We start from the raw sequence: 24,272 nt of genomic DNA on the forward strand, positions 1-24,272 counted from the left end.
TGGGCACCACACTTTAGGAAAGACGTGGACAAATTGGAGAGAGTCCAGGGGAGAGCAACAAAAATGATAAACTTCAGAAAACCTGACGTATGAAGAAAGGTTAAACAAACTGGGCATGTTTAGTCTTGAAGGACTGAGGAGGGATTTGAGTCTTCAAATATGTTAAGGGCTGCTGTAAAGAGGATGGTGACCAGTTGTTCTCTGTGTCCGCTGCAGGTAGGACAAGAAGTAATGGGCCTGATCTGCAGCAAGGGAGATTTAAGTTAGCTATTAGGAAAAACTTCCTAACTATAAGGGAAATTAAGCTCTGGAATAGGCTTCCAAGGGAGGTTGTAGGAGTCTTTAAGAACAGGTTGGACAAATACCTCTCCGGTATGGCCTAGGTTTACTTGCTCCTGCCTCTGCCCAGGGGGCTGGATAAGATGACCTCTTGAGGTCCCTTCCAGCCCTACACTTCTGTGATTCTATGTGTGGCTTCAGGACTACAGTTGGCGTGTTCTGTTTGGTAACAGTGCAGTCCAGTTCCACTTAAAGCTGGTTGTCCTAACAGCTGATGACAGCATCTGTTGCAGGAGCAGATTACTAGTCAGGTGTATGTGGCCATACCTTTGATCTCCTGGGATGAGGGCAGGGTGGGGACAAGTTACGTGGTAGAACTGATGCTATAGCCCTGGATTTTTATTAGGTAAAGAAAATTGTTTAACTACAAGGTGTTCCCTTAAAGATGTTTAGGTTGGGGAGAAGAGGGTTGGTTTACATTGCTGTGCCTTTCAGAGTCAGGTTTTTTGTTTTTTAAACTGGAGTAAGTGGTAGAAATAGTGGAACATAATCTTGCAAGAGAACCCCCCGGTTCTGCTTCTGGGGGGCTCAGGAAGCCGATACAATGGCTGGCTTTCCAAAGTGGGTTATGATGACACCATCCTACAGGGCGGAAGGGCTCATCCGCTATTGACTGTTTTCAGTTGACATTTTACTTTCAAACCAAAGAGCAAATGTGGCCAAAGCCTCTATGGGGTAAAACGTGTTAAACTCTGTATCTGTGTTGCACTTCCTTTCTCTTCCGTTCTGAGGTTTATAGAGAGACATGGCTGGGGTATCCGTAGCCCCACACCCTGGCTTCAAAAGATACTGCTGCGTCTGCTCATGGTACCTAACAGTCCTGGCCAGCTGTAACTCAGCCTTGATAAAATATTGTTCACCGACGAGTTTAGCTTCCCTGAGCGCGGGAAGCCAGGCGCAATAGCTCAATAGCTGTAAGATGTTATTGGCTAGATGGGGGTATGTCTTGCGTGTGGCTGTTTCTCTAGAAGATCAGAAGAATAGGAATGAAAAGACGGAACTTTTGGAAACTCATAGAAAGGTGGGGTGGTGGGGGGGTGCCTACATTGTACCTCTGCAGCCGGGCGACTGGCTTGCAGACAATGTGTTCAGTTCTTCATAGCTGTGTATTTGCCTCCAGGAAGGAGAGATTCCTTCTTACCCATCTCTTTCTGTCCTCCGCCCTTTTCCTGTTTCCCTTCTTTCAGCATAGCCACAGGAGGCCTTGACATCTCTGTTTTCTCCCTCCCCATGTCTCTTGTGAGCTGTTCAGCCGTCTTTGGGGATTATCCTTTTATAACCACCTCGGGGTTGCTTTGCACCTCGTATGTTGGCTTTGCTCTTTGTAAAGGGTGGTACCTTTTTCCCTTTTGCCATTTTGATTATTTTTCTACTATGGATTTCTTTAAAATAAATACCTTTCGGAGACTAGTGGTAGTTCTCATTTACTTGAAGACCTCTAATGGTGGGGATTTTAAAGGAACCTGATGGGGAAGGTGCCCAGTTCCATTGAATTCCAGTGGGATTTGAGCAACTAACTCAATTGCGGTCTACAGAGCCATTGCCCTGAGTGGCACAGCCAAAGCTAGGAAAGGATTTACGCAGCCCTGTTCCTCATTCTCTTTTAGGGTCAGTTCCATCCTGGGCATGTCAATTCAGCCTTGCATGCGGGGGTGTTGGCAACAAAGTATGGGGAAAGTGTGTCCCAATGTTCCTGTTTAGGAAACTGAGGTTGTGGAGCTAAGAGGAGACTGGTCAGCACAGCTGTAAAACAGGTGCCAGCCTGAGGCTGTCTCTACACTACCGTGGGCTCAATGCTCCGACGATGGATGCACTGGGGTTGATTTAATGGGTTTAGCGAAGTCCCACTAAATCGACGGCAGAGTGGTCTCCGATCGATCCCGGTACTCCACCAGGAACGAGAGGAGTAAGGTAAGTCAACGGGAGAGTGTCTCCCATTGACCCAGGGTGGTAAGTCAACCTAAGCTACGTTGACACCAGCTACATTATTCACATAGCTAGAGTTGGGCAACTTAGATCAATTTACCGCGGTAGTGTAGACATGGCCTGAGGAGTTGCAGTTTCTCCAATAAATTATGTCCATTGACACTGTCAAGGCAAATCTAGGTAGTAACTTAGTGCAGGGCCCTAAAGGGTTCATGGGGTAGAAATGGTCAGGTAGCGGTGTATCGTGATGCACGCTGACACTGTGAAGACGGAATTTAAAAAACTTCAATCTCTCCTTAAATGGTTGTTCCCACTACTGCCGGTGGGGCTGTCACGCTGTAGCTCTCAAGGTGGAAGGATATCCTGGCTTCACCGTGATGGGTACAATCTACTTGGACCTGTGCCCTGGGTACAGTTGTCTGATCTTGGTCCCATATTCAGTGATTGTGTAGGGGCGTGATGCGGAGCGAGGGTGTCCCTCTTAGAGCTGGGTGCTAATGTGTGTGCTCAGCGTTGGGTTGCCATGTGGCTTCTGGAGGAGTTGGTGCTGATGAAAGTGAACAATAAAGGGAAACACTGGAGGATGGATGAGGACAAAAGCGGCGTGTGACAATGGTTTGGCACAGTCTCCTGGCTCTCCGCTGGAATAACTTGCCTGCGAGATGTTTTTGGGGAGGAGAAGAGCACTTTTTTATTTCCTTCGGGCATTGCAGTCAACCCAGGACTGCAGCTGGTAACTGGGTGTTAACTAATGATGCAAAAACCTTAACCTTGAATGTTAACTATTCTTGATCAAGCTGTGACACGCTGAGTTAACTCGCAGGAAGATTTCTGTTCCTGTATATGCAGACATCCCATAGAGATGCAATAAGGACAGGCAAGTATGAATTTTGGGCTACCACTCCGTCTTGGGTTCTGGCAACTTGAGCGTCTCTTGTGATTTGGGATCCACTTTGTTCCTCTATGGCACGTTCCCTGCTGGCCATCTTAAAGCACATTACAGACATCCAGGAACTGAGCTTCCCAACATCCCTAGACCTCTGAGAGCGAATCCGTTTGCCAGAACCCCAAGGTGGATTTCTAACCCCTAACTCCAGGTGCTTGTCTCTAAAGTTTTATATGATCCATGGATCTGATTTCTTTTCAGGGGCAGTTCTTCGGTGCAGTGGAGCCGGGTCAGTAGCAGAGGGCTTGTTGGCCCACCCACAGTCTCTGATGGGGTGAGGTTATAGGTGGATCCGCATAACCGATGGTTGTGACTCCATGCCTGTGAATTGGCAGGGCTGTGTGAGATTGTACTCGTGAGCGATGAGGCTTTGGTGTGGCTTGCAGTGCCTTTAACACTGCTCTCCATGTGTTAAGACTGTATCCCATACGTGTGTGCGTGTGTGTGTATATATATTGTATTAACACGTCCAGCTCTCCTGTGTGATTGTCAAATGGTTTTGCTTTACTAATAAATTTATAGTTATTTATACCTTCTTGTGGGTGTGTAAGGTTTCTAGAGGGGGACGTCACGCATGACCCCTCTTTCCCATGGCGTTTACTCTTCTTTTGTAAATCTACTTCTGGGGCTGCTCCTGTTTTTGAGCATCTGTGGAGGGGAAAAACAAGAGCGTGGGCTGCTGATACCGAAGGTCACGAAATGGGAAAACGTTCAGGATTCAGGCTGCTAAAACTAAAACAAAAGAGGAAAAAGTTCTGATGTGCTCTACTCCTGCTAGAAATGAGTGCTTTGTTTTCCTTTGTCTCACCTGCTGGCTTTCCCTGGATGGAAGGTTATGGTCAAAGGCTTCCACTGCCGCCAGCTTAGCAGCGATGGCTCTAGGCGCTCTGTGGCTCCAGTACGGTTAGTAACGGTTTAATTGGTGAAATGGATCGATTCCTGCTCCAAGGATTCTGATTCCAGGGAAGGCTCCCACAGCGTCGAAAGGAGCTCTGCTTCTCCCTCAAGGCTCATCTAGTCATCGCATTGTAATGACTCTGTGGTTTGGCGGTGAATTGGGCAGAAACCAGGCCCAGAAATTCTCAAATGCACGAAGTTATTCTCCCCTCCACCCACTCCGTCATGCGGGTTTTGTTATTTTGGCCAGATAATGGAGATGCAAAGAGGAAAACGTTTTGCCTGTTTGTGGCCCCGCTTCCTCCCTACCCTCCTTGAGATCTAAACCTGGGAGAGAACATACAGTCCAGCAGCACACGATTAATGTCAGGGGGGGCTGAGATGGCAGGGCTGTGTAACTCTGAACACGAGAGACCCGGATCAGGAACGAGGGATCTCTTGACATCAAAACTCGCGCTGCAACAAACGTAGCCAGTTTTCCTCCTCATTTTTAGGTGTCTCCCTCGGGATCCTATCCTGTAGCAGTCGCACCTTCAAAACATTTCTCCCTTCTAAATGGTCCTGCTTATAAATATACAGCCCTAGATCTCCAAGCACTATGACAAAAGAAGGGTAAGTAGTCACTGCATTTTACAGGTTGGGGAAGGAGGCGCACAGAGGGAAAGTGACTTTGTGGCAAAGCTGGGAACAGAACCCAGGTCTGTGTTAAGTAGCACTTGTATCAGTGAATGAAATTCTTGGCTTCCTAGAAACAGCCCATAATGTCACTGCACTATGTGGACAGCATGTTACATTTTCCTGGTTTGGAGGGGGAGGGGAAATGTTCCAGTTCTGTATCCTAGAAGTTGGATCTATTGCGTGCTTAGATCCTTTATTGTGAAGGGAGACTTGCTGGAGACTTTGACCCCCTAACCTGGGCAGGGCAGTATCATATGGCTGGGAAATCTTTAATTAAGGCCTAGATCAGCGTTTCTCAAATGTGGCCACCGTGGGCTTTTCTTGCAGCCACAGCCTCTTGGATGGTGATTCTGGGAGGGGGGAGAACAAAGCAGAGGCCCCTTCCCCAGGGTTGCCAGCAGGGGTTGGTCCCTGCCCCCTTCTGGAGCCACTAACACTAGGAGCAGGCAACCAGTGTGAGTTCTCCACCTTCCTGGGGGCAGTGGGGCTTGGGCTCTGGGCTTCTGCCCTGGGGTGGTGGGCGGCAGGCTCTGGCCATGCAGCAGCAGGCTCTGTCCCCCAGTCCCAGGGCTTCAGGCTCCGGCCCTGGGCTCAACCCGTCCCCCCACGCCCCCACATTGCCCCTGGATCCTGCTGCCTCCTCCAGCCCTCACCTGTGCAGCAGGATTCCAGGCTCCAACCCCAGACTCACCCCCATCGCTCTGACCTTCGCTTCCACCTCCCCATCCAGTCCTCCATCGCCCCGGCCCTCCAGCCTCCTTACCCACCTCCCCATCCAGGGTTTAATTTGTTCCTCAGCTTGCCGGGGCTGAGTAAGTCTGCTGTGAAAAGTGATATTAACAAAAATACAAACATCACTTTTCACAATAGCAGACTTACTAGCTAGCAAGTCTTTTTAAAAAAAAAAAAAAAAAAAAAACCCAAAGAAGCAAAACATGCAAAGCATCTTTTGTATTTCTATTCTCTTTAGGTCCAGTAAAGAATAGGGACAACTGTACATTATTTTTATTATTGAGTCTGCAAAAAAACCAAACCCCTACATAAATAAATTACAATGATTTGGACATGGATATGTGCATATTTATTTGTTTTTCCTAAAGTTAATTAAGTATTTTAGGAAAAAATTGTCAGAGCGGCCACCAGCAAGAATTGGTGGCCGCACTCTGAGGCCAGCAAAAAATTTGTTGTGAGAACCCCTGGCCTAGATCCTTCAGGAAGGTGGTGCTGGCAATTCAGCTAGGTGGCTGCCTTCCCTTCTGGGTCAGTATTGAGTGAGTGGCTCTGTGCTGCTGGGGTTCCTGGCTTTTTGGAGGGGAGAGAAGCATGGTTCTGACCACATGCATTAAAACTTCTGTGGCATGTTTTTCAAGCCTTGTGTCTAATTATTGATGTAAATGGGCGGGGGGGGGGTTCCCCTCACCACTGCCTGGCTTCCTTATTCTTTGTAAGGTTATTTCCAAGCCAGACATGGGGCGGGGGGAGTTAAATTGTGTTTTAGAGTTTTAAAATATGGAACTGTTTGAACTTTGTTCTAGAGCATCAGATAATATTGTATGTCTTTGGGGCAGGTTCACCCCGCAAACGCTGGCAGCTTTGCAGAGTAAGTGTCTTTTGATTTGGAATTCACGAAATAATGATAAAACCAAGAAATCTGCATAAATCAAAGGGTTAAGAGCTGACTAAATTCTAACGAGTAATAAGTAGAGCTGGCCAAACGGTGGGAACACGACTCTGCTCAAAATGTTGAAGTGGTTCCTGTTTCACAGGGTTCAAAGTTGGTGGGGTCCCCCTCTTTTATTTTGCAATAGCTTTTGAAACTGCGATAGACATTTGTCGTTTACCAAAAACACTGTTTTGTTACTGGAAACTGGGGTTTGGTCAACGAGGAGTTTCAGTAATTTAGAAAACGTCTTTGAGAAATGAATGATGTCATGGAAAGGTGTTTAGAAAGAATATCCACAACGGCGACCATTTCTCATCACACTTAGTTTTTGTTTTTGTTTTTGTTTTTTTGAAAAAGGCTGTTCTGTGATTGGAAAAACCTCTTCTGTGTCTACCCCCCACCACCACCTTGAGTAACTCGGTGGTGCTGCTCTGGAATTCTCCTACTGCTTGTGTTGTCTGTGATGGTATTTGCATTGTTCAGTGCTGCTTCAGGGCTACTGCGTTTCCCATTCCACAAATCAGGAGACCAGAGTTCTGTTCCTGGTTCTGACACTGATTAGCTGAGTGACCATGGGCACGTCCCCTCGCTGCCTCACTTTCCACATCTAAAATGTTTGAGAGGGTGGGTAGCAGTGTCCAGTCAATCCTCCTTGTCCAGACCACTCGATGTTTTGTGTATCGTTAACGTGTTTGCTCTGTGTCGTCTCCTCTGTAAGGTAAGCACTCCTAATCTTTTCACTGGCTCTGGCCTTGAAAACCTCTTCCGTTGTCATTCTCAGTCTAACTTTAAACCAGCGTGCCACACAGGTGGGAATGTGAGTAGCATCAGAGGCTATTATATTTATAGGCATTATTCCCATCCTACTGTGATGCAGGGCTCCAATGGAAGCAATCAGCTAAGTACCAGTGGGGAAGTGGTTGGAATCCACTCAACTGAAAGGCTTCATACTGCTTTGAAAGTACTGAAGGGCTTTTATTTCTCGGCTTGTATCTTTCGTTTCCACCTTTCTGTGCAATCCCTTTAATTGGGCCTGTGTCAAAGATCATGGAGGCTTCTCTCCGTTTCAGGGACTGGGGTCACTGTTTACTGACAGGAGCTGGTAATGTTCTGTGCTGTTACTCCTAGCTCGCTGGAAAGTGAAATACTGTATTCGATTCGACCTCCTAATTGTCTTAGAAACAGATATGTCCTGTTATTTGTAAGTTGCCTTTTGATCATCCACCTTCCCTGGATAGACCAGGAAGAGCACTGTATCTCCCTCTTTTATCCTTCCTCATGGCTCTAAAGCCCTGCTCTCTAGTAACTTAGCCTGTCCACTCTAAACTGACCCTAGGCACAAGACCGCTGTGCTCGTCAAAACACACTGAGGCATGGGCAGCATGAGCTGAAACTTCCTTTCGAATCAGAGCTGTGGTAGCCATTATATTGGTGCCCCTATAAAGCTCTCGGGGATGTAGAGTCGGGGTAAGGCTCCTTGCAGGCAATGAACATGGCCTTTACAGCAGCGTGAGTGGACTGAGCAACACAAAGTTCTGAGGTAGGTTTTAACTGCACAATTGAATTGGTGAACACTGATTTCTGTACCAAAAGCTCCTTCTAACCCTGCTTGGAGGGGCCTGCCACACAGAAATAAGTATTAGTCTCTTTTCCATTTTGTTAAATGCCCTTGGCAATGCCTTGTTCAATGGCAGGTAACAGAAGCCTCCCTGCTACTCTTGGGTCTCATCAATGAACAAGAAAGTACTATGAGATCTTCCAAGCAACTAGACAGCTGGGGTGTCTGCCTGCTCTCTTCTGGGCCTGACTCTGCCATCCGGTCTCTCGCTGAGATGCCCCTACCTCCTGCAGGTAAATCCTACTGCTCCGCACACGGGTGACAGAACTGTGCTCTGTATAAACGTGTGATGTGTTTTCCACCTGAAATATACTGAAGCAGAGAAGGGATAACCTTCATTTTACAGACTCCTTTCATCCTTCCTCAAAACCAATAATTGCACAGGCTTAACGTACATCGAATGGCTTTTTAGTTGTCCCGAAAAAGCATTCGTAGCTTTCAGGTAGGATTTTGGCGCTTGTCCTTGTGTTTGAGAGGGTGAGGCAGAATGTGAACAGCCCGGAATAGAACTACATCGCAGGCACCAACTTGCCCCAGCCCTGTTACCTGTCTTGTGACCGAGCAGCTGTTGCTGTGATATGCCCTGTGTGGAGCGGAGTGGCTGTGGTTGCTGGGTTAGGACTGCATCGCTCTAGTACAATTACCCTATTAAAAGCTACTCCAGCATCCTGCTGTTGTGGTTTCTTTCGTGATCTTTTCCCCATGCCTGTCCTTGGCGGTTGGTGCTTCACGCTATTTCATACCCCGGTTATTACAGGACCCTCAAGGTTCCCACTGAGAGTGCGGCTAGGTGCTGTGCATGCAGGGTATGAAACGCTCCCTGTCCTGAAGAGTTTTCAGTGTAATGGACAAGACGGAGGGAGGGAGGGGAAGCAGAAGCAGGGAGAGGTGAAGTGACTTGACCAGGTCATTGGCAGAGCTGGGATAAGAAACCTGGTCTATAGATTCCCAGGCAGTGCTCCGCTCCATTGGACTGTGTACAGGGTTTCAGGACAGCAGCAATGCCCAGTGAGCTGCGCGGTCTGGTTTTAATCAACGGGCGTGCCACGAATACTGTGCCAGAACGAATCAACCAAATTCAATCTAAAGCCCTTTCATAGAGATGAAGGTCTAGTTCCCGGGACTATGGGACATTGCCTAGCACTGGGCTCCCATCTGCCACTATTGGCCTTTCTTACTGAGCCATTTGGTGTGTGGGTGCTTGTCCACCTTTTTAATACAAGTTTTTTCTGGTGTAGGTTTTTAAGAATTAATATACCCCTGGCATTACCTCCCTGTGTCTGCGTCCACTCTTCTCCAAGCCAAACTCCAGGATAAGATGTTAGTCTTTGACTCAAAGCCTTCTGAATTCTTTCCATTTCGGCATCTTCTACCAAGAGGTGATTCTGAAATGGGCTGGCTTAGTTAGTATGTCTTGCACTAGCCACTCAAACAGCTGCAGCTTCGTTCCAAGTCGCTCGGGGGGGGGGGGGGGGGTAGGGGCTTGTGCTTTTGGCGCTGAAGTTCCTGCGTCCAGTCGCTGCTGATGCCCTTGGTCGCTGGACGGCGGCAGCTGCCCTTTGTTACAATTTCAACCGAAGCGGAGGTGCCAGAATGCGTTAGCCACAGAAATTAGACACTTTGGCGTTGAAGGGATCTATTTTTGCCCCATGGTTAAGCATCAAACATACTGTGGCTATTTCTTGCTGGCATAATGCAGCTCCATGCCTTCCCTTAGCACCCATCTCCGGGTAGCATTCTAGCCCGGGAACGTCTCTTAAGCAAGGGGTCAGTGTAAAACTTAATGCAATGGCCCTTTCCTCGCCAGCTCCTAACAGGGCCATGCATTTCTGGCCTTGGCATCCGTCCGAAGACTGTCCGCTCAGCAGGGCCCGATTCCAGTGCTGCTTCTCCGTGCTCTCCAGTAACTTGCTTTGTTATGCCCAGTTTGTCTGTCTAACTGGGAGCAAGACATGTACCCTATCACTGTAGCATCTGAGCCCTGCACAATTCAGGTATTTATCCTCACGACAGTCCTGAGAGGCAGGGCAGTGCAAATATCCATCCCCATTTCACTGGCGGGGAACTGAGGCACGGAGGGGCTGACTCACCCAAGTTTAAAGAGCTCCACTGGGTCAGCCTAGGTCTGTGGCCATTTTAAAGGCACCTTCCAACAATTCCTAAATCTGCTCTGCCAGACCGTGCAGAATGCTGCTAGGCATGACGCTATCCAATAGGCACAGAGAGCTGGGCTGGGAAGTTCTGCGCCATGGTATGGAAATGGCTCTCTCGCAGGGACTCTGGGCAGACAGGGTATTTGCTGGGAGGGGGAGGGCCCTGGCCCTGGGAGGCACAGAGTGCTCTGGAGGTCGGGGCTGGGTGGGGGAGAGATGAGCCTTATCCCAGTGAATGACAGGAAGTAAATGCTAGCAGGTTTAGATGGATGGCGGGGGGGGGAGGGGGAGAGAGAACCGGGACACTATGGACATCTCCAACAGATAGGACACAAGGGTTGCCTCAGTGCCCAGCATTCTCTGTTTGAGCTACATGTGAGTAGCAGGGAAGGAGAAGAGCCTGTATCTTTGATATATGTACAGCACCTAGCGCAGTGGTGCCTTCATCTTTGACTGGGGCGTTTTGGTGCTTCTGCATATAATTGACTGGTGCATCTCTGAAAATGTCCAGCAAACATCTTTCTTTTCCAGCTCACACCAACTTTCCATTCCTGGTTTCCTCACAGCTCAGGCTGAATGGCAGGGTGGGGGAGAGAAAGGTCTGAAAACCTCCGGGAAGTCCCTCCCTCATCCTCTCTTCGTTATATTTAGACATTTTAAGAGTGGTTTTTATTTGCTAGGAAGTGGAACCAATGTGTATCTCCTGCCCTTCCCCACGGCTGCCCTTGGATCCTGTGCGCTTTGGCTGTTGGACCTGGCTGTCAGAGGCCAAGTAGATTCACCTCTGGCTCCACACTCTTTCCTGTTTCCTGCCATCTAGCGCCAGGGCTGGAGGTAGTGAGAGCGGCTGGGAAGGAAAACAGACGCAGCATTTGATGAAGCACAACAAATGGCTTCAAATGCCTTCACTAGGTGATCCCCCTTCCCTCTAAGCACTTGTACTGGGCGTTGGCCCATCTTCCCCGCATGGAGCACTTCCTTTCCCCTTGTCTGTTCCTAAGAGAAACCTCTTCTCCCTCTCTTTCCTTCCCAGAGTCCCACCTATTCTCTATCCACGCCAGGGACCCTCCCCTTCTCTGTCCCTTCTACCTCCGCTCTCCTCCCTATTCTTCTTAGCAGTGCCCTAAGCTGCATCCCTATTCACTTCCTCTAAAGTGCAGAGTAAACATGCCCCTGCCTCTAATATTTGGAACTAACTTGTCTTGTCCTAGGGTACTAGGCTCTCTCTCTCACACCTAGCAGGAGCTTGCACAAACCAGTGTGTTGATTCGAATGGCTTGCATGCACACACTGGTAGATGCTCCATGTATACACGTGCAGAGTAATTCATTTTGGCATGGGATCAATGTTTGAGCACATACACCTAACCGGAGTTATCTGGAATTGGCACCTGGATTTCTTACATAGCATGTAACCTGAAATGGATTTATTTCAATTTAAAAAAATCCCTCAGGAAAGCCCATGCTATGTGAAGAGCATGCTGAGGTGGAGAAGTGAAATGCAAGACTCTGCAAATGAAAAAAACAAAAAGAAAAGGAGGACTTGTGGCACCTTAGAGACTAACCAATTTATTTGAGCATAAGCTTTCGTGAGCTACAGCTCACTTCATCGGATGCATCCGATGAAGTGAGCTGTAGCTCACGAAAGCTTATGCTCCAATAAATTGGTTAGTCTCTAAGGTGCCACGAGTCCTCCTTTTCTTTTTGCGGATACAGACTAACACGGTTGTTACTCTGAAACCTGAAACGAAAAAAATGTAACTTGTGACAGCGCCCACAACAAGCTACACTTCCAGATACCCCCATGCTGGTTTAGTTACAGCAATCCTGGGTGTTAAAGCAGAATACGAGTGACTGACAAGGAGGAGGAATTGCACTTGGTGTAAGGACCACAGCGTCTAAAGTCTGAGTGTTGTGCTGTAAACTTCTCAACAGTGTGGCATTAATACTCTGCTGCAGTAGACAATACTGTTTGTAAAGTCTGTACAGCCCTGGTATGCTCGCGTGCTTCTTACAGGCTCAAAGATGTTAAACGGCAAGGAGTCAGGGGCTGAATGATTCCCTAACTGCTTTCCCTGCCTATGCTAGCTTTCTGCACAGGCCCATGATGGGGGGAGTTTTTTGCCAGCAGTCCAGTGTGATGGCAGAGTTGCACAGTAGCATTGTGTTGTCCAAATGTAGGCTAGGCTAAAGGCAGATGGGTTAGGACTATCCCAGCCAGCAGCAAGCCAAAGTAGGACAGCTAGTCCCTTGACCATGTGTGCACACGCAGAGTCCAATTAGCACTTGCAAATCAAAACTGGGGTGCGTGTGGCATTTGTCTCCTCCCCAGCTGTAAGCATGGGGCCGGTGCTGGTGTGCTTCTGATCCTGACTGTGAACCCCTTCCTTCCATTAGTGAGCAGTTATTCACCTGCGTAGTCCCCGAGGGAGCGTATAGAGTTTACTGTCTGGCCCTCAGGGAATATCTGGCAGAGGGAGGATGACAAGGGGCTGTATGCAGATTATTCTCCTCCTTCCCCACAGCCAACTTCCCGAGGGTGAGAGAGCACATTACCTCCCTCCGTGCACTCCCTCCCCTCAGCGCTCAGCCCATCTCCCCCAACCCTGCCTCCCTCACTTGTCCCCCCAGATCTCGCCCCCTCGCCTTGGCCCACTTGCTGAATTCAGAAGCATCTCTGCTGTTTACCTGTAGGCTGACCCAAAGCTCCTGAAAGTATTGCTGCAAAGGAACAGAAGACTGTGTAAGGCACAGAAAGGCACAAAGGGGTTACAACGGCAGCCTGGGTCAGGGAACCTGGGGCTACTTACGTGCTGTTGTAAGGGAGGGGCTTCTGTCCATATCTGTCCAGGCTGGGGTTCTGATTGAGGCAGTACTGGAAGGACAGTGCAGAGAGTGGTCAGAAATGGTCACTGTAACCACGTAGCACCCCCCTCCCCCTCCAGCTGCACCCTTTTGCTGCCACCTGGCCAGCCACTACAGCAGTGGTCCCCAAACTGTGGGGTGTGCCCCCTAAGGGGGCACAGAGGAACATCTGAGGAGCATGGCGGGGCCCAGGCCAGCCCCCACGGGTGGGTGAGGAGGGAGCCCCACTCTGCCCCACGCTCTGTTCTGGCCCTGGCCCTAGCTCGGCCCTCGGCTGTGACTCCACTCCCGGCCCGGGGTGTCGTGGCCATGTTCCATTACTGGTAAGGGGTGGGGTGGGGGGGTGCAAGAGGGAAAAGTTTGGGGACCACTGCATGAGAGTCCAGCCTCTCCTGACCACTACGTGTGGAAGTCAAGTTTCCCATTGGTTTCTGTAGCAGCCCCCCTGGGTGACTTGCTGCGTGCCTAATGTTAGAATCTAGGACCTGAGCCTTATTCTCCTCTCCCACCCAGTGTAATTCTATTGATTTCAGTCGAGTCACAGCTGATTTATATTGGCAGGTTGCATTAGTCTCAAGAGAAGGAACTGAAATGGTACTTCCCAAGAATAAAGGTACCTAGAAACCTTTTCTGTGACCAGGGAAGACCTCCTTCCAAAACATGGTGAGATCTGGAAGCTAGTAAGTGCTAGAACAGGTCACACCTTGGATGGGACATAATCACGGAAAATCCAGATGCTGTAGGTAGTGGTGCACATGTTTCAACAGGTGGCGCTCTTGTCTCAGTCAGGCCTGAGCCAATCATAGGGTTAGAAGGGACAGCAAGGTCTGTCTGCCTCTGGTGCCCAGGCTCACAGTTGCTCAAATGAGATGTAAAACCTAAATTCTTGTGGTCAGGGGTGGGCCCATGGGGCTTCCGGTTCTTGAAACAAGAGCAAAAAACCTTGTGGCAGGTGCAGAAGGGTTCCCATGTTCCACCCCAGAGGTGGCTGCGTTTTAGTGCCGAGGGAATGGGAAGTACAACTTGTAGAGCACTCTAGAAGCTTTCAGGAGAGGAGGTCCAGTCTGGAAGTGGTGGGAGTTATTACTGTGAAGGAAATGTAGAACTTTGGAGCTGCTTCCCGTTCAGTTCCTGTGATTTAGGCAGCCCAGGGCTGTGACAGCTGCTGCTACTGGTGAGATGGTGTTGGTACTATAAAGATACTCCTGCCAGTTGGCAGCTGCCTGCTCCTTTCCTTTTCCTGGCCTCCCCTCCCGCAGTCTAACGGCCAGACAGCTTTTCCTTATATCTCTGGACCCAAATCTCCCAAGGGACCTGACTTGTATACAGGCAGCCCCCCCGGTGCACATACATGGGGGCGTGAGTGTAACTGTACCTGTGGACAGAGTCAGGCTGGATTAGTGGATCCCGGGGGGAGGGCTGTGGGGTGGGGAATGGTGAAATGGAATTCTCTGCAGTGGTAAAGCCCAGTGTGGGATATGAACTCGAGTCGTAGTTGGTAAAAGAGAAATCTGAGAACCCTTGTGGGGGGTTGAGGAGTCTGGTAGGCTATGAAGGAAAGGCCCTTTCCTCCTCCCACGTTTATGAAGCTACAGTAAGAGCCTTCCCCAGCATCAGCCAACTGGCTCTGGAAGTGAATTAGACTCCGACTTTAAGGGCAGAAGGGACCAGCGTGATTATCTAGTCTGACCTCCTGCCCATGACAGTGTTCCACTAACCCAGTGGGTCTCAATTTCTCCATTCTGGCAACTCCTAGAATTCTCCTCCCCTCTAGCCAGGACCTCCATCAGAGTGAGCAATACGGAAAGGACGGGGTGGTCGTGGCGGATATCCCATGTGTTGATGCAAAATGCCTGTCTGGAGGAGGTTAAACGTAAATTCCACTTTTCCCCAGGCAACGTGTGATCCCCAGGGCTCCCAGCAGGAGGCAGCTGCACGGCAATTCAGTGGCACCGAGAACTCCTTACCCTCCATGTCTGAGAGACGTCTGGCTTTAAGTACCTGACGGCATAACAGCTGAACCCGAGCACTGGGGGGAGAGAGAACGGTGCACATGTTATCACTAGTGACCCCAGCCCTCTCACACGCTAATATTTTAATTCTGGCTTGAATTGATAGCCCCACACAATACCCAGGCAACAGGGCATGCTGGGAGAACGCCACATGGCAACCCCTGGGAATGCGAAAAGACTGACTTCCTCACGGTGAATATCCCCCCTGCATGCTAGGCTCCTGTCCTCCAAGGTTGGCAGCAAGAGCCTAAAATATTTCTGCCCCCCTCTCCCTAGCTGTGTGTGCTGAGGGAGAAAGGTGGAGGGAGCTCTGGCCAGCATGTCCACACTGATGGTCTTTGCGCTGTCAAGAGAGCTGCTTTGCCCTGCTTGCCAGTGTCCATGTAAAATGAAAGAATAAAGCAAGGGCCCCTCCTGTCCTTTCCCCTTCACTGCCCTAGCCAGCCCGGGACTGATGTGGTGCCCATCACCAGAGCATCTGAGTGCCCTTGGCTAACATATTTAGATATTCATTTCATTTCATTTTACACTGCCCTCAACTCTGCCCTGGCCACTTTGCTGCCAATTTCTGCAGTACATTGGGGGCTTTTGGCACGTAGGAAGGCCTGGGGACGGTTTGGCAGAAGCACATTCTGCAAAAGTGATCAGCAAACTGGTGTTGACTTGTCATCACTAAGTTCCTGAGTTAACACCCCATGGAGACAAATGGGAGCTTTTGCACCTTTCTGAGCCAGCTCGGGCACTGCGTTGGTTATGTTCATTCCACACCCAGAAAGCTTTCTTCACTGCCATCAGGATTAGAGACTTAATATTTTTACTATGAAAGGAAAGAATCTAGAATACCACAGACGTGGCAACTAAAAGTAAAACTCTGCATAATCACATTCTATACGGGGCTCTGGTTATGAGCAAGTCATTCTGGAAAATACAGGGAGAGTGAATGGATTTCGGTATCCAGCTCATCTATGTCTCCGGCTGGCTCTGTAGTCTGATCTGACAGCACGGCTATTCCAAAAAGAGAGGGCAGTTTACTGTGCATATGGGCTGGCTCTGATGCAGCATGTACGTGTGGAAATGCCACACTTACAACCCCCTGGGCAAGCCACAAGGCAGTGGCCCCTACAATCCCTCGGAGCTCTTGGGGTGCCGTGTTGGTTAATATCACAACTGTCATTTTATCAGTGAAGTCTTGGACTGGCTTCATCTTGCTCGTTGGAAGAGTCTCCAGTCATTAAACCTCAAAAGGAGTAGGCAGCATGGGAGCCTGTCTCCCAAATGGGCAGGCAGGAGGGTCGTCGAGCTGCCTATCTAAGAGAGGAACTGACGATGGCTTTTCCCTTCCTTCAAAGGGAGGCTTTGCCCCTCCCATGTGCCTGGCTGTACCTTTCTTATTCACGCTGGGTAGCTTGAATTCTCCAGCAGAGGAGATGAAGCGTGACCAGTCAGCCATCGCCTGTGTGTAGCTTGGCCATTCCTCGTGGTTAGTGCTGGGAGTGAGCGGAGCCATCTTCCCTGCTCGGTACCTTGCAGTGAGGGACTGGCCCAGCTCGGTCATCCCCTGAGTAGCAAAGCAAAAAAGGGATGTTACGCCAGGCTCCCAGCTGGGAGCTCAGCAGGGAAGGGTGGGGTTCAGGGCAAGAAGCAAAGTTGAACCCTTTGCTTCCCACCCATGCTGTTGACCTGCAGGCCAATTCAATAGACTGCCCTCCCATTTCATGAGTTTAGTCCAGTGGTTTTCAAACCGTGGGTCACGACGCAATGGAAGGCACCGGGCCGGGGCGGCTCTGGTCAGCACCACTGACCGGGCCGTTAAAAGTCCCGGTGGCAGTGCTGCCCGGCTAAGGCAGGCTAGTCCCTACCTGTTCTGACACTGCGCTGTGCCCCGGAAGCAGCCAGCAGCTGGTCCGGCTCCTAGGTGGGGGGGCCCCGGGGCTCCACTCACTGCCCCTGCCCCGAGCACTGGCTCCAAAATCCCATTGGCACCCCAAGCCCCTCATCCCCAGCTCCGTTGGGTCACGGGCATCAACAAGTTTCTTCAACTGGGTCGCCAGAAATTTTTTTTGAAAACCACTGGTTTAGTCCCCCTAATTTACTGGTTTAATCCCCCTAATTTTGAAAACCCCTGGTTTAGTCTCCCCTTCCCCCTAATCTGGAGCCAGCAAGTAGAAAATCCAGAGCCATCTTTTCACTCTGGTATCCTTTGACAGTCAGACTGATCCACATCCACCTGGCAGGGGCCTGGCTCCAGATTCTTGGCTAGTTGGCTTATTTTTATGCAGCAAATATGTGTAAATCAGAATGCTATAGACTTGGCAAAGTCTTGTGAACCTTATCTGATTAATGGAGGAAGAACAATCTTGCACTTAAGGGCCTAGATCCTTAAAAGATTTCAATGGGAGTTGGGCAACTAAACACCTTTGAGGGTCTGGGCCAAGGGAGAGTACAGGGAGCCAGCAGATCTGCTAGTACTCCTGTTCTTTTTGCTGATACAGACTAACACGGCTGCTACTCTGAGATCTGCTAGTGACTCCCTGCTGACTCCCTATAGCTATGTCTCATTAACCTCTGTGTGCTTCAGTCCCACGATCTGTGATATGGAGTTGCTAATAGATACTTACCTTGTAGTGTTTCTGCAGATCAACTCATCAGTGCCTGCAATGTAATTTGGGAGCCTGGGATAGAAAGTGCTACAGAACTGTCAAGTAACATCAATCTCCATAACAACTCTGTGATACAGGGAAAGTATTATCCCCATTTTACAAATAGGAACAACTGAGGAACTGTGAAGTGATGTGACATGCTTAAAGCCAGACAGTGTCAAAGCCAGGATTAGACATCAGGGGTTCCTGGCTCCTATGCTCGGCCCACTCCATCACACATGGCCTTTATATAGGGAAAATGTGTACTTTTAGTAACCAATGCAAATACAAACAACATAGTGCCTTTGAATAGGCCAACAAATATGCAAAGAGAAGCCCCTTTGTCCCGACGACTGTCAGCTGGGGTATTGCAAAGCGTATGTTGGTCTAATAACTGGCATCATATTACCCGCCCTGAAAATGATCCCACTTCTGGGGCTAAGCTGGGGTTTGAGCATCTGAAATGAGGGCCTGCATTCTCTGTGAATTCACTCACTGCAAACAGCTTTTTATGGTGCAGTCCAGGATCCTTACCTTCTTCTACCGCAAAACCACCATTGCTTACCTCTCTAAAGTTTTTTATGAATAGCTGCTCTCTGGGCTTACTTTGGCTTCTAAAATCCTCAGATAACAGTACCTGCAGAAACTGTCCTGCTGCCTTAATCTCCAGGCCCCACAGTTATGGCACATGGTAACAAAAAACACAGAGGCAACGGAATTAACTAGTCAGAGCGTGAGCTGATAAGAAGTGATTGCAAGCTACTCACTCCTGTTCTGAAACAGGAAAGACGGAAGTTTAACAGAAGTTTAACGGAGCTTGGAGTAAAAGCCAGATGGATCCAACTTTGACGGGAAGTGGGGCATAGGGAAATCCTGCTTAGAGGATGAGCTTAGAAACGAGTTCCTCTTTCTCTGTTTGCTCCTGGCAGGTAACTAGCTTCTGAGAAAGCTAAGCCTTGGGAGAGAGCGCCATGGAGCAAAACTGAGCTCAAACTGCCCCCCAGTGCCCGAAGAGAGAACAAGATCCACACACCCCACATTCAGGAGAAATCTGGGCCAAATATATCAAAGAAACAAGTGTATTTACAATTTCTATTACACCTTTTCGTCTCCTGCCACTTCCAATCCCACTGTTCCTTCTCCCCCTCCTCTCCCTTATCAACACAGTTCTTCCCCAAAGCCTTTCAGCAATGAGTCCTGCCCCTCCTGGCAGCTGATGTCCTTATCACAAAGGGATATTTATCACCAGTTGTCCAAGAATGTGTCTACATTAGAGCCCTGAATCTCATTTATGCTAAGATGGTGTAAAGGGTTTTAAAGCAAGCAGAAAAACCCTTTAAGCTGCTGGAGAGCTAAAAGTGGCTTTAGTACAAATGAGAATTAGGGCTTAAATATTTTTTCCCCTTAAAAATTCCAACTTCTGCCACCAGCGGTTCATCCTAGTGGAGAACATCTACTGTTTGGGGGGGTGGGGTTTGTGTGTGATTTTTTTGGTTGAAATCTCTGACCAGGTATGTCTGTCAAATGTTACTATTAAAAAAAAAAATTGAACAGATGTGCTGTTTTTTGGGGCAAGTGAGTGTACACTGAGTATTGAATAAATGGTAACAATATCTGAGCATCTTCTATTTTGCTGGGTATGTGTCACAGGGCACACTGCTGGGTGGCGCCTCCTGGCGATGCTGGGGATTAGCTCCACCTGGTTCAGCACCCCCTTTCTCTTCCTCTACCTTTGCAGCTCTTCTTTTGCTCACAGAGTTGCAATGTGGCTTCGTGACTCAGCTCTCCAGCCAGCTCACACTGTGATCCCCCTTCCAGGGGAGTCTTTCAAAGTGTCTCTCCCCAAGCAGCATCAGGCAGCCTCACACCCGCTGCCCTGTGTCACTCCTGCATTCTTCCTATTCACTGCCCCAAGCACGGCCATTCTGCAGTGGAGGTCGGGGAACCCAGGCCCACCCTCTACTCCGAGTTCCAGTCCAGAGCCCTACAGTGAGTAGTTAAGGGCTATGGCTACACCTACCGTAGCGCTCTCTTCCCTGGACTTTGTCCTACTATGCTTCCCCAAGCTTTTCATTCTCCAGTGAAGTCTTCCTAGTCAGACCCCCTCTCTTAAGGCTGCTAGGTAACCTCTTTCTCAGGTGTGCCCCCCTCCGGGAGGCAGTCTTCAGGCCTCTTCTTTGCAGCCTTCACTGTTACCAGACTCCTGGCTTTACAGAAGCCTTGACTGTCCCCTCACAGGTGAGCTTCCCGCTAATTAGCATTCTCCACACAGCCTAAATCTCCCCCCTTTGCAGCTTAATTGGCTGATTGGACCCACCTGGCCTAATTCAGCTCTCTCAGGGCCAGTGTGGGCAGCTGTGAACAGGTTCAGGTCCATGGTCCACCACCCAGTGACTGCTGTAGGAGGGGTAGGGGAACTCAGGCCTTCCTGCTCAACTGGGTTCCAACTCAGGGCCCATCCAGCATCTTCCACCCTGGGGCACCTCAAATCCCCCTCTTTCCTACAGCAAAAAGGACAGGAGTACTTGTGGCACCTTAGAGACTAACATTTATTTGAGCTTAAGCTTTCGTGAGCTACAGCTCACTTCATCGGATGCATGCAGTGGAAAATACAGTGGGGAGATTTTATATCAACAGAGAACATTAAACAATGGGTGATACCCACTGATACCTGATCACTCTGGTTACAGTGGGTATGGGTAAGGTGAGCTATTACCAGTAGGAGAGAAAAAAAAAACACCACACACAAAAACAAACTCCAAACCTTTTGTAGCGATAATCAAGGTGGGCTAGTTCCAGCAGTTGACAAGAACGTGTGAGGAACGGGGGGGGGGGGGGGGCAAAATAAGGCTTGAATAAAGACTGGGAGTAGATGTGTCATAACACAAAGTAAAACTATTTCCCCCATGTTTGTGTAATGACACATCCATTCCCAGTCTTTATTCAAGCCTTATTTCCCCCCCCCCCCCCACTACTGTTCCTCACACGTTCTTGTCAACTGCTGGAAATGGCCCACCTTGACTATCACTACAAAAGGTTTGGGGTGTTTTTGTTTTTTTCCCTCTCCTGCTGGTAATAGCTCATCTTACCCAATCACTCTCATTACAGTGGGTATGGTAACACCCATTGTTTCATGTTCTCTATGTATATAAATCTCCCCACTGTATTTTCCACTGAATGCAACCGATGAAGTGAGCTGTAGCTCACGGAAGCTTATGCTCAAATACATTGGTTAGTCTCTAAGGTGCCCCAAGTCCTCCTGTTCTTTTTGCAGATACAGACTAACACGGCTGCTACTCTGAAACCTTTCCTACAGCATGCTGCTGTTTGTCCCCATAAGAGCTATCTCGGGGGCTGCCTACCCAGCTCCGGCCCGCCGCTCACCACCATGCCTTCTCCCACTCTGGCTCCATCCTCCTGCAGCACCCTCAGAGCAACTCCTCCCTACCCCAGCTGAGCTGGCCGCCAGCTCCCTTTTAAGCCCTGCCTCCAATTGGCGCATGCTCTGCAAGGGCACAGGGGCGGGATCTCCCAAGCCCAGAACTGCTCTTTAACCCTTTGCTGTCCAGTGAGGGGTCTAGACATCCCACCACAGGTGCACACCCCAGCGCAGTATGTAACTGGTGCATTATTTTTCCCATCATAACCACCTTCCATATTTTTGTGAACCATTCTTCTAGAGTTGGACTGTTTTTCTTTTTCAGGAGCCCCTGCTGGTGTTTTACCTACCTGTCATCTAACCCTGCCCAGGTCTGGTCCAACATGGTGATTAAGATGCCACAGGACGCAGGTGCCCTGTCTACACTCAGGCTCCTGCTGCTGGAACTGTGTTGATGGTAGCAATGGTGGGAGAATTGAATAGTCCAGTGTAGGCAAGGGCAACGGATGTCAGCCATAGGTCCCCTCCCCACATCTTCCTTCAACCAGGGCTGAAAACAAATGGACCAATCGGTTTGACACCCATGCCAGAAGGGATACTCTGCCCTGGTTGGAAGGAGGTGTTTGGCATGTTTCTGTAGCTGGTATTGAAACTGATTTGCCTCTGTCTACTAGCAGCCATGTTCTTTTCAACCCCAGTTGGGGAACAAGCTGGGAACCAGTGGTGGAAACTGATTGCCAAATTCAAGAACATTATCCTAGTGTAGACATAAGCTGGTTTGTCTGTACCTGTTCTGGATTGTAAGTGCCTTGGAACAGGGACTGTAGTTCCTTATTTGTTTGCACAGGGCCGAGCAAACAGCTGATGCTGGCTAATGTCTGAAGGTCCCTCAGTGCTTAAGCAAAGGTGGATCTGGGTGATATTCAGGATTAAGCTTATAGGGAGGGGAAGGTACAAGTGGGTTACATGAAGGCCAGGACCTAGACAGAAAGTCACCAGATGTGTAAGTGTCCCTCATAATGCTGCTTCATTTGGCTGAAGTGACTCACCAGCGATGAGAGGTGCTTGTTGGGGACTCCTACCAGAGTGAAGGATGCGTTGGCAAAATCCTCTGCAGGAAACAGAAGGGAGAGAAATGAGAACCGCGGCCTTTTTGGTCATTTCCAAAGAGTGGAGAGCAGGTTTGGCCTCGCCCACCTGTTTGGCCCAGGAGTGTGTCCAAGACAAAACACTGGGCTTTGGAGCCTGTTCGAAAACTGCGTTTGAACTGGCTCCAGACACAGCTTGGCCAGCCAGTGAGGGCAAAAGGCCAAACTATTTTAGAACATATTTTGGAAACTAGGAGTGATCCTATTTCCCAAGGGTGACCCCTGGAGTCCTGCAGTGGAACACTCTGAATGGGGCTTTAGAAAATGGCTTTAAAACAGTTTGGCCCCACCTCTGCTGATTAAAACCATGCTGGGGTAGTGTTGTCTAGTGGGTATGACACCAGGCTAGATGTCAGGAGACCTTGGTTCCTGCCTGGCCTGGCCATTGACCTGCTGGGTGATCTTGGGCAAGTCATTTCCCCTTTCCTTCCCTCCGTTTCCCCTCCCATGCTGCATCTGTCTTTGTTTAGGACATACACTCCCTGGTTCAAGGAGCTTATCTCACTCTGTGTTTGTACAGCACCTAGCACAACTGGGTCCTGATGTTTATTGGGGCTTCTAGACTCTTCTGAAATACTACAAATAAATAATAGTGTTAAAAACCAGCTTAGCAGGAACTGTGTTGAGGCTTCAGCACAGACAGGGCTGCAGAGGCCCTCTATGTGCTAGACTGCCTCAGAAGCCTGCCAGCCGGGTGCTCCTCCAGCAGTGGTAACAAGAGTGGCTATGTTAGCATGGATGGGTGCGATGAAGTCGAAGTTCTGTCGGCACTGCTTCTGAACTGGGGCTGATCTGATGAAGTTGGATCAGGAAGTTACAGTCAAGGAAAGCCTCTAGTGTGGATCCACCCAGAGTTAGCAGAGTTGTGACGTGTCTCTGCCAAGCCAGGGACCCCGGTGAGTGATCAGCAGCACTGGACAAGCTGGTGGAAGTAAAACAACTTGGGACAATGGGTTTGTTCTAGACATCATCTGGGGGGTGCTTGAGAGAAGTGGAAAATTACCAAAAAGCAGAACAAGAGCGGCAGGTGACCCCAGCAGGAGTCTATAAAGGGACTCACTGGGGAAAACTGAACTGGGGGGAGAGAGTCATTTTGTACCAGATTAAGATGAAGGAGGCTGTTGCAAGGGGCAGGGCAGGCAAGGGGGTGGAGGACTGACCCTGCCTTGTGAAGCATGGGTGATTCGCCAAAGGGAGGGTAAGCAGGGAGGGACACACTGCCTTTAGGATGTTTGATCGTTTTGTACTGTCTCCTGTGCCTTATTTGGTACAGAAAGGAGTTCGACTGGACCGTGTACGCATATTGACTGCTTAGCAACTACTGCGTGTCCCAGAGAGAGTTAGACTGTAAGCAGAAGCTTCACGAATTGCACCTTTGGGGTGGAGTTCTGGAAGGGGGTGTGTTTAAGGACAGGGAGTCCGAAGGGTCAGCGCTGTTCCCTGGGGGGCGTGGACGGCAGGTCCCAGCACTCGGAGGGGGCTGCCTGATAGAACGTTTGTGCCCTAAGCGTGTGCATAGTGACTCCTGGATTGGGGCAGTGGCTCAACTTTGTTGGTCTACAGGGGCTTGAACCCACCAGGGGACCCAGAGCATAGACGGTTGGATCCCCCTCACAACAGTCCTAGTGAGAGGCCAAGTGGGAGGCTCACTAGGATCTGTGGCAACGGGGCGCAGGCAGCTGCCTGAGGTCTCAGCTCTGTGTCACTAGGCCTCAAGATTAGAGAGCATGACACCCTTCCCCTGGATACACAGGCAGCCCCCGCCCTTTGGTACCACAAATGGAAGTGCACCCCGAGACGGCTGGTGTAGAGAGGAAGGCTTGGCCCCCTGAAATCGCACTGTGCACCCTCTTCTTAGCCGCATTCTCGGCTCACATCTGCAACCACTAGGAGGCACTACGACTGTCCTCACCTGACTGTGAGGATCACTTGACAGTGACCTAGGATGATGTCATCTGTGACAAGATGAGCCTTTCTTGGTCCAAACATATTGCCACTATTCAAGAAGGA

At 49.6% G+C, this 24,272-nt stretch overlaps 1 protein-coding gene across 2 annotated transcripts in view; it reads right to left on the minus strand.

The window, feature by feature from the left end:
- Positions 1-24,272, minus strand: part of SPMIP8 (sperm microtubule inner protein 8) — a 38,625-nt gene that overhangs the window by 9,068 nt on the left and 5,285 nt on the right. The window contains exons 3-8 of one of the 2 annotated variants that reach the window (XM_074968481.1): positions 22,164-22,225; positions 16,480-16,654; positions 15,052-15,113; positions 13,030-13,094; positions 12,908-12,940; positions 11,003-11,067 (exon numbers count right to left, since the gene is read on the minus strand). In XM_074968481.1, coding sequence (XP_074824582.1) covers positions 11,037-11,067; positions 12,908-12,940; positions 13,030-13,094; positions 15,052-15,113; positions 16,480-16,654; positions 22,164-22,225 — 428 coding nt within the window. In that variant the 3' untranslated portion in view covers positions 11,003-11,036. Of the gene's footprint in view, positions 1-10,500; positions 11,068-12,907; positions 12,941-13,029; positions 13,095-15,051; positions 15,114-16,479; positions 16,655-22,163; positions 22,226-24,272 lie in introns of those variants that run through there. The other variant, XM_074968480.1, reaches the window with a different exon arrangement.

Source organism: Natator depressus, chromosome 12, assembly GCF_965152275.1.
Source record: "Natator depressus isolate rNatDep1 chromosome 12, rNatDep2.hap1, whole genome shotgun sequence".
Classification (NCBI taxonomy): domain Eukaryota; kingdom Metazoa; phylum Chordata; order Testudines; family Cheloniidae; genus Natator; species Natator depressus.